We start from the raw sequence: 16,858 nt of genomic DNA on the forward strand, positions 1-16,858 counted from the left end.
ACTATCCCGGTGAGCTTCCTCAAAAGCCATATCATAAGCACTTTTTACTGAAAAGAGACCAAAGCGACCAGGTCCCCATGCTAGAACATCTTCCTCTTGTCTTGGAGATGCACGGATCTTCATAATTTCAGACATGTCCGCAGGATTAAAATATTCTGACAGGAGGTTAGCGTTCCAAGAACCATTCTCATTCAACAAATGAGAGACAAAACGGATACGACACCTCCCTTGAAGTGTGATTGGCTTGTATGAATAAGGTCTCGGGATCCAATTATCTCTCCGTATCCATATACTTCTACCATTACCTGTTGGAACCGTAGCTATGCCCTAGCTCTACCTCTCTCTCTCGCTGCACCTTTCTCTCTCTCTGAACTAGATCACCAGAGGAAGAAGAAGGAAGGAAAAGGAAGAAGGACATAGACACAAGTTTTTCCCGGGCGCTCGAACGCCCGCCGCCGCACGTACGGCGTATATATTTCCTCGAGCTCGAACTCGATGCCCTAGACCACACCGTTACAATGATCGACCAGGGGCTTATATTGACGGGCCTGCGTTGGGCACGACCCACACGCACCCACCCCTCCTGGCGCCCCGATCGGCCCGCTCAGCTCGCGCCCACCTCGCGCACGTACGCGTGCAGCTCGCGACGAGCCCGCAGCGATCACGCCTAACTCTCGATCCCCGTAACCTCCTGGTCTACCAACGCACGCTAGCTGGGTCCGCGCACACACACGCACGCACCAGCCTGACTCACGCACGCACGCACACACCCCTGACCCACGGACCCAGCACGATCCGGTCCACGCCCGTCGCGCCCTGCGCGCGATCATGCGGCCGCCACGCTCTGGCCGTGGCTCTTTATTCCAACACTCACCCCTGAGCCACGGCTCAGAGGAGTCCGCCGTCTTCAACTCTGATGACGTCCGCCAGCAGCGCGTGCTCCGCCGCCGGCTCCCTCCGCAGCTTGGGGCAGTCCCTCTTGAAGTGGCCGCGCTCGCCGCACTTGTAGCAGCGCCCGCGCCGGTTCCCGCCGCTGCTCGACGCCATGCTCTTGCCGTCGTCGTCGTCCTGAGCACCGCCGTGTCGACGCTCCCGCGCAGCCCACTGCGCCGCCGTCATGAGCAGTTGCTCACCCCCGCGCTCGCCACCGTCTTGTCCACGGCGTCGAACCCGCTCGTCAAACACGCGCAGCCTCCCGAGCGCTTCGTCAAACGCCATCGTCGTCACGTCGTGGAACTGCTCGATGCCGGCGACGACGGGGAAGAGGCGATCCGGCACCGTATCCAGCAACTTCTTGAAAAGTGCTGCGTCGCCCAGCGTCTCCCCGAGGTTGGCATACCTCGCCGCCATCGCCGCGAGCCTCCCGCCGTACACATCGAGCTCCTCGCCGTCCGCCATCTTCATGCGGTCGAATTCGCCGCGCAGCGTCGCCATCCTCGCCGCGCAGACCCGATCGGCGCCGATGAACCTCACCTTCAAGGAGTCCCATACCTCCCTGGCGGTGAGCTTCGTCGACACCTGCAGCAACACGTCCTCCGGCAGCGCAACGAGCAGCAACGCGCGCGCCGTCTTGTCCTTCCGCGCGTTCACCGCGGCATCGCCCGGCGCCACCGCCTCCCACACGGTGTGCACGTCGAGGATGGCATGCGCCTTGATCGCCCAGACAGTGTAGTTGTCCACCGTGAGCATCGGCATTGCCATCGATGCCGATCCGCCCACGCCACCGCCGTGAGGAACCAACGCCATGGTCGCCGGTGATCGCCCGAACCGAAGCTCTGTATACCAATTGTTGGAACCGTGGCTTTGCCCTAGCTCTACCTATCTCTCTCTCGCTGCACCTTTCTCTCTCTCTGAACTAGATTACCAGAGGAAGAAGAAGGAAGGAGAAGGAAGAAGGACATAGACACAAGTTTTTCCCGGGCGCTTGAACGCCCGCCGCCGCACGTACGGCATATATATTTCCTCGAGCTCGAACTCGATGCCCTAGACCACACCGTTACAATGATCGACCAGGGGCTTATATTGACGGGCCTGCGTTGGGCACGACCCACACGCACCCACCCCCTCCTGGCGCCCCGATCGGCCCGCTCAGCTCGCGCCCACCTCGCGCACGTACGCGTGCAGCTCGCGACGAGCCCGCAGCGATCACGCCTAACTCTCGGTCCCCGTAACCTCCTGGTCTACCAACGCACGCTAGCTGGGTCCGCGCACACACACGCACGCACCAGCCTGACTCACGCACGCACGCACACACACCCCTGACCCACGGACCCAGCACGATCCGGTCCACGCCCGTCGCGCCCTGCGCGCGATCACGCGGCCGCCACGCTCTGGCCGTGGCTCTTTATTCCAACACTCACCCCCTGAGCCACGGCTCAGAGGAGTCCGCCGTCTTCAACTCTGATGACGTCCGCCAGCAGCGCGTGCTCCGCCGCCGGCTCCCTCCGCAGCTTGGGGCAGTCCCTCTTGAAGTGGCCGCGCTCGCCGCACTTGTAGCAGCGCCCGCGCCGGTTCCCGCCGCTGCTCGACGCCATGCTCTTGCCGTCGTCGTCGTCCCGAGCACCGCCGTGTCGACGCTCCCGCGCAGCCCACTGCGCCGCCGTCATGAGCAGTTGCTCACCCCCGCGCTCGCCACCGTCTTGTCCACGGCGTCGAACCCGCTCGTCAAACGCGCGCAGCCTCCCGAGCGCTTCGTCAAACGCCATCGTCGTCATGTCGTGGAACTGCTCGATGCCGGCGACGACGGGGAAGAGGCGATCCGGCACCGTATCCAGCAACTTCTTGAAAAGTGCTGCGTCGCCCAGCGTCTCCCCGAGGTTGGCATACCTCGCCGCCATCGCCGCGAGCCTCCCGCCGTACACATCGAGCTCCTCGCCGTCCGCCATCTTCATGCGGTCGAATTCGCCGTGCAGCGTCGCCATCCTCGCCGCGCGGACCCGATCGGCGCCGATGAACCTCACCTTCAAGGAGTCCCATACCTCCCTGGCGGTGAGCTTCGTCGACACCTGCAGCAACACGTCCTCCGGCAGCGCAACGAGCAGCAACGCGCGCGCCGTCTTGTCCTTCCGCGCGTTCACCGCGGCATCGCCCGGCGCCACCGCCTCCCACACGATGTGCACGTCGAGGATGGCATGCGCCTTGATCGCCCAGACAGTGTAGTTGTCCACCGTGAGCATCGGCATTGCCATCGATGCCGATCCGCCCGCGCCACCCCCGTGAGGAACCAACGCCATGGTCGCCGGTGATCGCCCGAACCGAAGCTCTGTATACCAATTGTTGGAACCGTGGCTATGCCCTAGCTCTACCTATCTCTCTCTCGCTGCACCTTTCTCTCTCTCTGAACTAGATCACCAGAGGAAGAAGAAGGAAGGAGAAGGAAGAAGGACATAGACACAAGTTTTTCCCGGGCGCTTGAATGCCCGCCGCCGCACGTACGGCGTATATATTTCCTCGAGCTCGAACTCGATGCCCTAGACCACACCGTTACAATGATCGACCAGGGGCTTATATTGACGGGCCTGCGTTGGGCACGACCCACACGCACCCACCCCCTCCTGGCGCCCCGATCGGCCCGCTCAGCTCGCGCCCACCTCGCGCACGTACGCGTGCAGCTCGCGACGAGCCCGCAGCGATCACGCCTAACTCTCGGTCCCCGTAACCTCCTGGTCTACCAACGCACGCTAGCTGGGTCCGCGCACACACACGCACGCACCAGCCTGACTCACGCACGCACGCACACACCCCTGACCCACGGACCCAGCACGATCCGGTCCGCGCCCGTCGCGCCGAACGCGCGATCACGCGGCCACCATGCTCTGGCCGTGGCTCTTTATTCCAACATTACCAACCCTCCATAGCAGCCCTTCTTCAGTAGGTCCAAGCCATGGCTGATCGCCTGCCAAGAGGATGAGGCATTCCCTGAAAAAAACTGTATCTTCAAGTTTCCCATTGGGATAGTACCTGGCTTTCAAAACCTGGGCACACAAACTTTCAGGTTTAACTAACAATCTCCACGGTTGTCGTGCCAATAGAGCTTGATTAAACATTCGGAAATCACGAAAACCAACCCCTCCTCTATCCTTTGGCTGTAGGAGATGGTCCCATCCTTTCCAATGAACTTTCCTTCTCCCTTTAGATGAGCCCCAATAAAAGTTCCTCACCATTCGCGTTAGATCATCATATAGTGAATATGGTAATTTGAACACCCCCATTATATAGGTTGGGAGCGATTGAGCCACAGATTTAATGAGAACTTCCCTCCCAGGTTGAGCTAGGTATCCATCCCCCCACTGAATCAAACGCTTTGTCAAGCTAGTTTGCAAATTCTGAAAACGGCCTTTCGACATACGCCCCTCCAGGGTTGGGAGCCCCAAGTATTTCTCTTCAAAAACAGTACTTGTAACATTCAGAACAGCCCTTACTTGATCTTGTGTAGCATCTGGACAAGTAGTTCCAAAAAAGAGAGCATTTATCATGATTCAAAGTCTGGCCTGTAGCACTACCATATACTTCCAAGACCTCCTTAACTTGGACAGCTTGTGCTTGAGAAGCTTCGAAAAATAGAGCTCTTCTACACACCTTCACCGGGGTAATAGTTCCAGCTGTCACTCTGTGCTTTAAAATAGCTGACAAGCCATCCGCCACGAACAAGACAAGATACGGTGATAAAGGGTCACCTTGCCGAAGCCCACGCGTCGGTGCAAACGAATCCAAGAGGGTCCCATTTAATTTAACAGAGTACCTCACCGATGTGACACATGACATAATCCAGTCCACCCATCGGTGTGAGAAGCCCATCTTTTGCATCACCTGCCTCAAGAAAACCCAATCCACCCTGTCATAAGCTTTTGAGAGGTCTAGCTTATAAGCACAAAAGCTCTTCGAAGGGCCTTTCTCCTGCTTGATATGATGCATACATTCAAAAGCGAGTAGTGCATTATCTGTGATCAGTCTCCCAGGGATAAACGCACTTTGTTCCGGAGAAATAATATCATCCAACAACGGCCGCAGCCGGTTTACTAAACACTTCGAGATCACCTTATATGTAACATTACATAAGCTTATTGGCCTGTAATCAGAAATTCTGACGGGGTTAGAAATTTTTGGGATAAGTATAATGGAGGTAGAGTTAACACCTTCCGGCATTATACCAGAACGAAAAAAATTCCTTTACCGATGCCAGAACACTATCCTTTAGAACACTCCAATTACATTGGAGAAAACGAGCCGAAAACCCATCCGGTCCGGGGGCCTTCAAGGGGCCAATTTGAAACAATGCATCTGATATTTCTTTATCATTGAATGGAGCACAAAGTTTAGTGTTGTCATCAGCCGACACCAAGGGAGTAAGCAGATCCAATATAGGAGCAGAATCAAGTGAGTTGTCCGCAGAAAATATCCCCTAGAAATATTCATTGGCCACTTTCCCCATCGACGCCAAATCTGAATGTACCACACCTATACTGTCAGTCAACTCACGTATCATGTTCTTTCTAGCTCCCCAAACAGCTTTGTTTTGGAAGCATTTTGTATTTCTGTCTCTTTCCTTAAGCCACGTGATTCGAGACCTTTGCAGCCACATCATCTCTTCTTGGTACAACAATTCATTCATCTTATTAGTCACTTTCCCGATATCTTGTCTGTTGGCATTCATGTTCATTAGTTCTTCCAGTTGACTTCTGGATTTTGCTAGCTCTCTCGTAATATTGCCAAACTTTTTACCCCACGACTTGATAGCTAACATTGTTTTACTTAGGGCTTGATGCAATTCTGACATGTTACCAACAGAGCCCACCTAATCCCAGGCTTCCTTGACAATCTCCGGTAGCACTGGATCTCTTTCCCAGATCAATTCATAACGGCGTGCACTCGATTTCGGAGGTCCACTTTCAGGTACTCCTTTAAGAACAACCATAATGTGGTCAAAGCATGGTGTGGGCACATGTAAAACCGATGCAAAGGAGAAAAGATTTCGCCAAGAATTTGTAGCAACCGCCCTGTCAAGTCTGACCCTTACATTTGCATGTCCACTTCGTTGGTTGTCATATGTGAAAGGGACTGCACTGAATCCCAGATCAGTCAATCCACAACATCTCGAGTGTATCCCTAAAGGCCAGCATTTGTGCATCCGCTCTTGGTGTTGCGGAAATATGTTTGAAGCTCAATTAAAATCCCCGATCACTAGCCATGGCAGGTCGCTAGTGTTTTTGAGGTTCTGTAACTTTGCCCACATGAGGTGACGATTTTCAGTTCGGGGCTCACCATACACACAGATTATTCGCCACTGTGGAGCAGCCTCATGCATCCGAACCAAAGCATCAATATAGCGCTCATCCGTGTCAACAATTTCCACTAAGCAGGCCTCATGCCAATAGAGAGCTAGGCCGCCGCTCATTCCATTACTATCAACACACGCAAATCCCTTTAATCCTAGTCGACCACGTATCTTCTTCATCTTTGCTTCCTTTTGTCTAGTCTCACACAAAAACACAAAAGCGGGGGAATGCGACTGTGTCAACGTCGCTAATTCATGAACTGTGCGGGTATTCCCCCCTCCCCGACAGTTCCAACTTAAGAGGTTCATTGGGACTGGCGGCCCTCCCGCTCGGAGGCCGCCTCAAGTGACATATCAGTATCAACTTCAGTTTCGCTCCCTTCCCGCCACCTTGCCTTCTCCTCTTAACAATGGGATTTTTCCCCGGGGTAGTATTAGCTGGGCCAGGAGCAGCTAAGCCATCTGCCGGTGCACCATTCTCAAGCATCAGAATAGTATTTGACACCTTACCAGCCAAGTTTGGAACCGCCTGGCCCCTCACGTTTATTGTGCCATCATCACTAATCAGCCTCTTCCGCACCCTATTGCCATCATCAGCATTTTCCATATCACACTCATGAGAAGTTCTTGCATCTGCGTCACCAGGACCAGAGCCACGCCCAGGACCTCCAGCTGGAAACGTTGCCCCTCCTCTCGGACCTCTACCACCCCCACCACTCCTTCCTCCTCGGCCAACACCTGCAGCTCCACCTCCCCCTCCTCTCCCTCCCATCCAGCCACCTCTACCTCCTCCAGCTCCTCCACCCCCAGAATCATTATTCCAATGAAGCCAATCCCCCCATTCACATGAACTAGGCTCATGAACACCATCTCCGCACTCCTCAACGACATGTCCCATGCAGCCACAGAAGAAGCAAAAGTCCGGCAGTTTCTCATAACTAACAGGATATTTCTTCCTCTCCTATAGCATTATGGGGACGAATCTCACAAGAGGTTTATTGACATTAAAAAAAACTCTAACACGCAGGTAACTTGATGGGTTGATCTTTCCTTCATTGACAATCACTGTAAATGGCGGCTCACCAACCTTCTTCGCAGCCTTTTCAGCTAGTTCTTTTTTTCCTGGTTAGACCATCCGGGAGTCCCTTGGTCGTTGCCCAGAGCGGGTACACGTCCAGTGCATACTCTGAGACATTGGTAAAACCATCATACTCCACCAACACAATCGGATCTTTACGGAATTGCCAAGGTCCTCCACCCATTACTCGCTTCCAGTCTCCAAGGCAATGGCATTGAGCCAGGAACAGGTTTGGCCCCTTAATATTGAGCCAAATTTCGATGTTGTGAGGACCTTACTTTGAGAGACAAGATTGGCATCTAGATCATTGTGTCCACCCAATCAGTCGAGATTGCAAGGTTATTCATCGGACACTCGTATCAACCAATGGACCTGAAGCACTTCTCACGTGACCAGCGGTTTGTACTTTTTTTAAGGAGGGCAAAACAATAAATTAACAACACCAATTAATTGCATACTTATTTTTTTAAATCTTGTTTTAACTTCCTTTTTTTATCATGTAGCTTTGGATGGGCACATTAACATTCTATTCAGAACCTTCGATCATCGTATCTTATGGAAAATATATTGATATGCAAATATTTTTCCTCATGGAATATACCTTTATTTTGAAATCCTGTGCTGGATTGGAGAATAATTTACGTTATGTGTCTTGTGGTGCTTAAGCCAGATGAGTTGTTATTTTATTATGTAAATACGCTCATTCTTGAAAAACATGTAACAATGTCTAGTATATGTGTAGTGCATAAGCAACATGAGTTTTTGAAGCTCCAACGATTTTAGATAATAAAATTAAGTACATCTCGGAAAACATATCAAACATTAAAATTGTATAGATGCCAAGTAAATTGACGTAATTTCTGTGCTCATCGGTGATTACTATCAGTGATACTACTTCAATAAAAATATGCATAATTTTCTTTATTTTCCAACGTTATTTGTACTATTGTTTTGTTTAAAAGATCTCAGTACTTTTTGGCAAATTATAATAGCATGCGCATATTATCAACTTATGATAAAACCAAACTCAGAAGATCCATTTGGCAGCGACTCAGTTTATACACTATCACTTTCTATGAACTTAGTTATTTAATAATACACTAGAAACCACTATTAAGATATTTGTTAAACAATATATTTCAGAGATTTCTACGATGATATTTAACGATATTAAAATATACATAGATACACAAAAATATATAAATACATATGTATACATTATAGAAATTGTACTATTACCCAAATTTATTTCAAAACGAATTTTCATTAAAAAGACTTAAATTTAGCAAAAACCATTTTAGTGATATATTATAATATAATAATAATAATGGACAATAATTAATATTTAGAATTATTGTTTTATGGATAACTATGCCAACTAAGTAATTTAGAAGTGTACTTATTTATACTATAGTTTAATAAATAGTTGATTACAAAAATATAAAAGTTAAATATAAAATTTTGGAGCTTCCGACCGGCGACCATGGCGGAGGCCGCGAGAGAGGGTGGACATTCGCATCTGCGGCACGGCTTCTCGGAGATCTTCTTGGAGGTCTCCTGCGATGGACTCCTCATCGTGTCTTTCCGCAGTGAGCATTTTGGCGTCTGCAATCTGCTAACCCGGGGCAGTATAATCCTCTATGGGGCATTTCTGGATTTACGCTCATGGGCATGTACCCACATGCTCCTATCCGCGAGTACAGGCAGCATTGGGATCCTGTAGCTGCCAGTCAAAATTGGTGCTATATATTCACATTGGGAGCCGGGCAGCTGCCGAGGCACGTAGAGTAGCCGGGCAGACCGAAGTTGATATCACACAGAGCACTATTGTTCCGTGTTTGCTTGCACTGGTACCGACTGCGTCTTGGGAGGGAAAAGAACATTATAGTGGTGTTCTACACAATGAATAAGTCGTTCCGGAACATGCACACTCCAGTTGTTCCTGGAAAAGCTGATTTGTTTGAGATGGATGGCATGCTCGGCATGACTAGTTTCAATGATGCAGCGACAATCATTGATATCTAGGTGTTGCAGGTCTACGAAAGCGAGGCCTCGACCTTCAAGTGCCAGATTAAATTGCCGGTAATGGAGAGATCAGTGCAAAGTGTGAGGATCACGATGACGGTTGTGATGTGGTGCTCATGTCTAGGGATAGCAAGTTGCTCGTGTTGGTCAAATTCTTTGAGTGGCTAATACAGGTTGACATGGACGGCAAGGTGGTAAAACTTTCCATCGCAAAGAAGTCCGGCATACTCAGATTCAGCTCAAACAAACTCTGGTTCAGCTGTTGGACGTCGTTTTGGCGGATTTTTTTTTATGAAATATAAAAAGTTATGGTGTTAATATGTATATGTGCAAGCATGTACATGATCAAGAATAATATGTTGATTTACACCAAGAGAGTCATCAAGACCATGGAGCATTTAATTATTTATATGCCCACTCATACCTGATCTAGTCAACCGGATTAACTAGCACATGCTCACATAGTATAGTAGTTTGTACGGATGCATGCAAAAGAGTTATGCATGGACACAAATCACGTACGTGTTAGTATGATAGAAATCCTATGTGTGCATGTGGCTAGCTCGTTAAGCGTCGGTGAGTACGGAGGCCTCGTTCGGCGGTGCACGTGCATCAGACGGGCGAGAGGACGCTGCGGCGGCGACGGCAGCGTCACCCGTCCAAGCTCGAAGATGCGCGGGCGGCGAGGGCAAGACAGCCGCGTTAAGTCAAGCTAGCCCTTTACATGAGCGTTTGAAGACATCTTGCGTTGCATGGCACATGCATAGAACTTCCTTTTTTTAATGGTTCTTTTTAGATTCTCAATTGGCTTTTTTTTAGGTAAATTTTCAATTAGCAAACGCCGAAGAGGATGGAGAGAGGGCCATAAAAGCATCTATAGCCGTGACCTGCAAATCCGGGTCCTCAAACGCCCGCGAACGCGCCCTGACCGGGCAGGGAATCGGCGGACGTGGGGTTCGTTCTGGAATTCTACCCACCGCGTGGTAGCTCTAAAACGGGCTAGGTTTATAGCCCAGAACGAGATCACTGTTACCTTACTCTCTTCCGTATCCTAAAAAAAAAAAACCTTCATAGTGCAACTTTGTGAAGAAAAAAAACTTGATAGTACAACAGATTTTCCTATAAATTTTGAAAGTAATAAAATTCATGGAAAAAATGTACTACTGCAACTGCTTAGCAGGAGAAAGTACTTAGTTTGGACTCACGCCAGAGAATTGCCTTTTTAAGAAGGAAAAAAAGAGCAATACCATGTAACCGAAACTTCCGTTAGCAACAAAATGGTGAACGCAGAGCCACAACGGAGGAGTTCCAATATGCTGTTCGGTTTCATGTGAATGGACGGAAGGAGTTCCTTGGTAGCAAGCCTGCAGTCCTTAATACCACTGCTGACTGCTCTTGGGTGCCACCACCGCTTAACACTGAAGATTAATATTGATGGTGCTTATTCAGATCAAGCTGGGGGTGGCGGATGGAGACTCATATGTAGAGATGCTACCCGAGAGATCCTATTTGCTGCTGGTGGTTCATCCTCATCCATGGGCAGTGCTCTTCATTCTGAGAAGACAGCCCTGCTAACTGCAGTCAATCTTGCTGATCAAATGGGTGTGGGCAGAGTTGAGTTTGAGACCGATTGTCTAGTACTGCAACAAGCTGTGTCTACTGATGCTTACGATCTGTCTTCTCTTGGACAAGCCTTCAGAGAACTCAAGTTTAAGCTTGCTACATGTTTTATCCAAGCTAGTGTAGTGCATACACAACGTGAGTGTAAATCCAGCGCATGTGTTGGCAGCGTTCGGTTCGGGTCTAGTTCCATGTAAAAAAAAACTTCCGTTAGCAACACAAAAATTAACATATAAATCATGTTCAAAAGTTCAAACTATTCTTTTTTTTTCAAAAAACTTTTAATCTATTCATCTTCAATCATGGCAGTACAAAGAACAACAGAGATAATAAAATTACAACCATGTCCGTGAACCATCTAGAGACGACTACAAGCACTCTTTCACCTTGTATGAAAAAATATAGTAAAATGATAATCAAGACGGACAACAAAATTAGCTATTTTTTCATCTACCTAAATGCTAGACCCAAAATATACATACTTGCAAAAAGAACCAACCGGTTACAACTTACAACATCGGATGATTCCCCGGATGACAGACCGACGCTAATTGGGGTCATGCGGGCATAATTTGGTTTAAACATATCGAAAAGGACCAAACCACATAATCAGACGTGTCCAGATCCTTCAGATATGGCTGGACCAAAAGCTCGTAGCTCGCGAGCTTAATAAGCGCTCGATAGTTCGGCTCGTTAAGCTCGGAGCTTGCTTCTTAATGAACAGGGTCAATCATTGATTTTAGCTTGTTAAGATTAACGAGCTTAACGAACGAGCTAACGAGTTTCACGAATAGCTCGTTAAGCTCGTTAGTAACAACATAACACATCTTTTCATCTTACGTGTCAAACTTTTTGTAGCACCTCAGCCCATCAATTCAGTCTAATCGACATATGAGGCAACAAACTAGTGCATTTCTTTTTATAGTCACCATATTTCATCTTAAAAACCACACCTACACATTCATCATGTATATCATAACACATTATAGCGCTCACGAGCTTAATGAGCTTCAAACGAGCTGAGCCGAGCCGGGTTTTCTGCTTATTAATCATAACAAGCTTAACGAGCCGAGTCTTAATGAGCACGAGCTTAACGAGTACGAGCTTAACGAGCCAAGCTGCTTGTTAGTCCACCCCTACCTCCAGACACGAGATCAATATGCCTCCTATATATAGTGTTTTTACTCTACACTGTCCTTGAATTATCACCTCACAGGCCTCCATGGTGGTCAATGCTTCAAGACATCGTCACACACGTCGGAGGTCAACCATCTCTGCTCGACGACACGTACGTCGTAACCATGGTGCCATGAATAATCGATAATTCCTTTTTATCAACTACTAATTCCGATCTCCCTCCCCAATTTTATATACTGAGAAATACTATGTGGTTGACGTCTTCCATTTCTGAAGATTAATCGCACTTGGTGATGATTTGGTCAAGGAAGCCCTCTTCTTTGAACCATCCTAATTCAAAGAAGAATCTAGGGTTGCATTTAAGTAACTGCTCAGCGGAAGTGAAGAAGACGGGAGTGTGGTTTTTGTCTATCCTGGTTTCAGCTTCGAGAGCAGACATGGGGTAGGCTAATTAGTTCCCAGTGTCAGAGGGGAAGACACAATCCAGCACAGAACATATAGGAGCTATACTTGTCTGTTAGTCCAAGTAAAATGAGCTCCTACTCGAGCAATTTCTCTCAGCGCCACATCATTGTGGGCATTAAACAGATTGACTCTGCTCCAACATATAGGAGCTATACTTGTCGCCAGCTTCACGGGTGAAGTGGAAATCACATCTGATGATAACAATGGAGGAAATAGTGGCAATCTTAGTCCTCGTCTCGTCGAGAAAATCAACAGAACGGGCATGATCAGCAGGGCAATAAACCACACACAACTCCCAAGTAGCTTGCGTGGCAACTCTTTGGATAGAGGTGCCGAGGAAAAACGGCCAAAACTTCAATTTGAGACAAATTACTGATTTTTGTCGATGCCCAAGAGTAAACCATCTGAATGTCCTACAGTCAGCACCCATTGCCAAGCAACTTTTTTCCTGTGGGTCTATGGATTTGAGCTCAAAGTAGTTGAAATTCGCTTTGATCGTTTCCTGAAGGACAACACAATCTGTCTTTGGTGCCATGGATTTTGGTGGAGGCTGGCCAAATACAGGTGTAGCAAATATCCAACTTGGAGATGTATTTTTCTTCTTTCACTGGAACTTGTTAGCACTATAAATGCAGTACTTCTACAGCTTCCATGCGTTCTTCTCATGTCTACTCTTTTTAATCTCATCGTTGATAGATACAGAGGGAGTATTCAAATAAACACAACAGCTCCAACTAGGTGACCCGCAAAAAAAAAGCAGCTCCAACTAGGTGACCCACAAAAAAAAAAAAGCAGCTCCAACTAGGTAATTTAGATTTTTTTTAGAAAAGAGGCTGTCATATCCTTCCAGTTTAGAAAAGTTACTGATGTATTCTTTCTATACACACAAACCTGAGTAGTTACCAGTCGCTTCGCATGCATGTTTTTTTTAGTACGCAAAACACGTATCATATTTTTTATAGAAGAGCATAAATATTTGCAAGAAGTCTACTAGCAAGTTGCGAACAACTCGAAGACAACACCCAGTCCACTCAAAACTAGGCTATTCTCTAACAAAACGTTGTAAACCTCTCTCGCAAAAAAAAAGTTGTAAACCTCCTGCTCCGTTGAGTGCGGGTTTCCAATCCTTAATCTCATCCAAAATCTTGGCTGCGAGCACTCGAGCTTCGCGTGCAAGGTTACTTTGCTAGTGTGGGAGGAGTTCAACCATTTGACCGTTTCAAGTACGCCCGTCAGCACATCACCGTCGACGATCACCCTGTCCACCTTATCAGACCACGTGACCTCTATCCTTGCCGCGTGGCTACTTAGGCCCTATTTGGTTCATAAGTCTTAGGACTTTTTTAGTCCCAAGTCTCTAAAAAGTCCCTACCTGTTTGGTTCCTGGGACTTAACATGGACTAGAAGACCATATTACAACTATAAGTCCCTATAAGTCCCTCCTTGAGAATCTTATTTCATAAGTCTCAAATGCCCATTTAAGTCTCTATAAATCCCTCATGTTTGGTTTAGATGGGACTTATAGGGACCTGTTGAGGATATAGACCTTAGAGTCACCCGCCAGGAGGGGCCGGGTTACTCATATGGTCGTTGCCAGAAGCCCGGAGCCAAGCTTGAAGACGATGGGCCAGAGATGGGCTTAAGACCCGGATATAGCTTAAGGCCCGTAGTTACAATCATTATTAAGGTAGAACTTGTAGTGTAAGTCAAGAATAGTTAAGAGTCCGAGCCGGACACTCTTATGAGCCGGCCGGGACTCTGAGAGCTGCTGGGCGTCAGCCTCCCTATATAAAGGGACGACCCGGCAGCGGTTTAGGGACAAGAACAATCTCAACGAAAGCCAGGCATAGCAGTTAAGCTCCCTGGTCATCGAAACCCTAATCAATACCACCACAAACTGGACGTAGGCTTTTACCTTCACCGTAAGGGGCCGAACCAGTATAAACCCTCGTATTCCTTGTCCCGCTTAACCCCTTCAAGCTTCCTAGTAGCGATGGCTCCACGACTAAGTCCTAGCTCAAGGACATCTGCCGTGACAATTCCACGACAGTTGGCGCCCACCGTGGGGCCAGCGCACGGTGGATTTGAATTCTTGAAGGGCAGCTTCGAAGGGCTCAAGGGATACGCTGTGGGCCGGATGACCAAGAGTCGTCGCGGCAAGCTTTACATCGACGATGCAGACTGGGGCCCCGACGCCGGCTCAATTGAGTACGGGTACCGGGTCCCCTTCGGCGGAATTCATGTTTTCATCGGCAAGATTGGTGTGCCAGGCCCTGAGCCGGATCTCTGCACCGATCTCATCCAGGTGGCTCAGCGCGCACGACCCGCCCGGGCCCGGCCTGCCTTAAGGCATGCTTTTGTGGGGTGTATCCACGGAGGACTCTCTGATCGTTCTGGATCTGGTGATGAGACGGCCGCCGGCTCTGACGGCGAGTCGGCCACCGGTGAGTCAAACTCGTTGTATCAACTTCAAGATGGCAGGCTCATGGGTTGTTCCGATGGTGACAGTATTCCGGACCTATTTGAGCCGCCAAGCCGGGTGGGAATCTTTATGGCCGGTGCACAGCCTGTTCAGAACCCCGCGGCTGGAGTAGGAAACCCGGTGCCTTCTCCGGCTCAGGTACTGATGGATCTCACGGACAAGATGACGGCCCTGTTAACCGCCACGGTTGACCCGGCGGATCAAGCTCAGCATGATGCGGAGGTGGCACAGTTAAAATTGGATCTAGTGAAAGCTAAGGAGGACCTCGCAGCGGAAGGGATCAGGATGGCTGCGGAGAGGGCGGCTCTCGATGCCCAAACTCAGTTGATCCAGGCGCAGTCCTTCCAACTCACGATGGATCAGAACGCGTCCAATGAGGTCATGAGAAGGAGGTATCAAAAGACCCAATCTCGGCTCCCACCGGTTTACGATCCACGCAACCTCTTCAGCACGCCAGGTGCAGGGTCTAGTAACCCGCCAGGGGTCATAGCGCCCGGGTCTGGGCCCCCTATTCAGCCACGAGTGATGGGGCCTCCCCAGGTGCCCCCTGCCCCACCTCAGTATGTGCCAACACCCCCGGGTCATTATAATAACCCGCTGGAGAACATGGTTGCTGCGGCAGCACGGCTGGCGGCTCTCCCAGTTGACGGCGACTCTCCGACGGCTATTGAAACCCGGCGGGTCAGGGAACTCCTTCAGACAGCACTGGCGCAGCAAGAGGCGTACTCCTACAGCCGGGATAGGATCCACTCGACCCCTCGTCCGGGCCGGAGCCCGAGTTACAGCAGGCACATGGTCTCAGCGACCGGCTCAAGCAACGTCCGACGCCATGACCCACCCCCTGGCCATGGCCCGGCTTATAACGGAGCCTGTCACGCAGCGGACCAAGACAGAGCGCGGCAAGAGGCGGAGCAGGTGCCTCAATTGACGGCTTACCAGACCCCCCCCCCGGCTTATCCGACGACTTCCGTCGACGTGGGTATCCCTACCAGGACGGGAGGTGTCCCCTGTTTAGTGTCGGCTATCCGCAATGAACGTTTACCCAAGGACTTCAAAGGCCCTAGGAAGGTGCCCAACTACACGGCTGACTTACAACCCGCAGCCTGGATCGAGAGTTATGAGATGGCCATGGAGCTACTGGAGGTCAGTGAGGCGGCAATGGCCAAGTACTTCACCATGATGTTGGATGGGACTGCCCGCACTTGGTTAAAAGGGCTACCACCAAATTCCATCGGGTCTTGGGCTAAGCTGAAAGCCCGGTTCATCCAAAACTTCAAAGATACCTGTAGGCAGTCTATGTCAATTGTGGATTTGACTAACTGTAAGCAGCAGGAGGGTGAGTCTACGACACATTGGGTTCGCCGGGTTAAAGAGATCATACACTCGTCAGAAAAGATGGATGCCGGCTCAACAGTTTTAATGCTGGAGCAGAATTGTCGTTTTGTGCCCCTGAAGATGAAACTCGGGCGGCTTAAGCGCGACTGCAGTGAGAAGATCCCCTATGAGGGCACAGTCGTAAACATAATAGCGCAATTGCACCCTCCGGGTTGGCACGTGCTATATGACCCCTGGCGGGTTACTAAACCCTGCACCTGGCGTGCTGAAGAGGTTGCGTGGATCGTAAACCGGCGGGAGCCGAGATTGGGTCTTTTGATACCTCCTTCTCATGACCTCATTGGACGCGTTCTGATCCATCGTGAGTTGGAAGGACTGCGCCTAGATCAACTGAGTTTGGGCATCGAGAGCCGCCCTCTCCGCAGCCATCCTGATCCCTTCC

At 49.8% G+C, this 16,858-nt stretch overlaps 1 protein-coding gene and 1 pseudogene across 1 annotated transcript; both read right to left on the reverse strand.

Annotated features, from left to right (window-relative positions):
- Positions 1 to 888: 888 nt before the first annotated feature.
- Positions 889 to 1,489, reverse strand: LOC141021063 (uncharacterized; annotated as a pseudogene).
- Positions 1,490 to 2,375: 886 nt separating this feature from the next.
- Positions 2,376 to 3,233, reverse strand: LOC141020712 (uncharacterized). Its single transcript, XM_073495651.1, has one exon. It carries the CDS (start codon positions 3,231 to 3,233, stop codon positions 2,376 to 2,378), a length of 858 nt encoding a protein of 285 aa, XP_073351752.1.
- Positions 3,234 to 16,858: the final 13,625 nt, after the last annotated feature.

Source organism: Aegilops tauschii, chromosome 3, assembly GCF_002575655.3.
Source record: "Aegilops tauschii subsp. strangulata cultivar AL8/78 chromosome 3, Aet v6.0, whole genome shotgun sequence".
Classification (NCBI taxonomy): Eukaryota; Viridiplantae; Streptophyta; class Magnoliopsida; order Poales; family Poaceae; genus Aegilops; species Aegilops tauschii.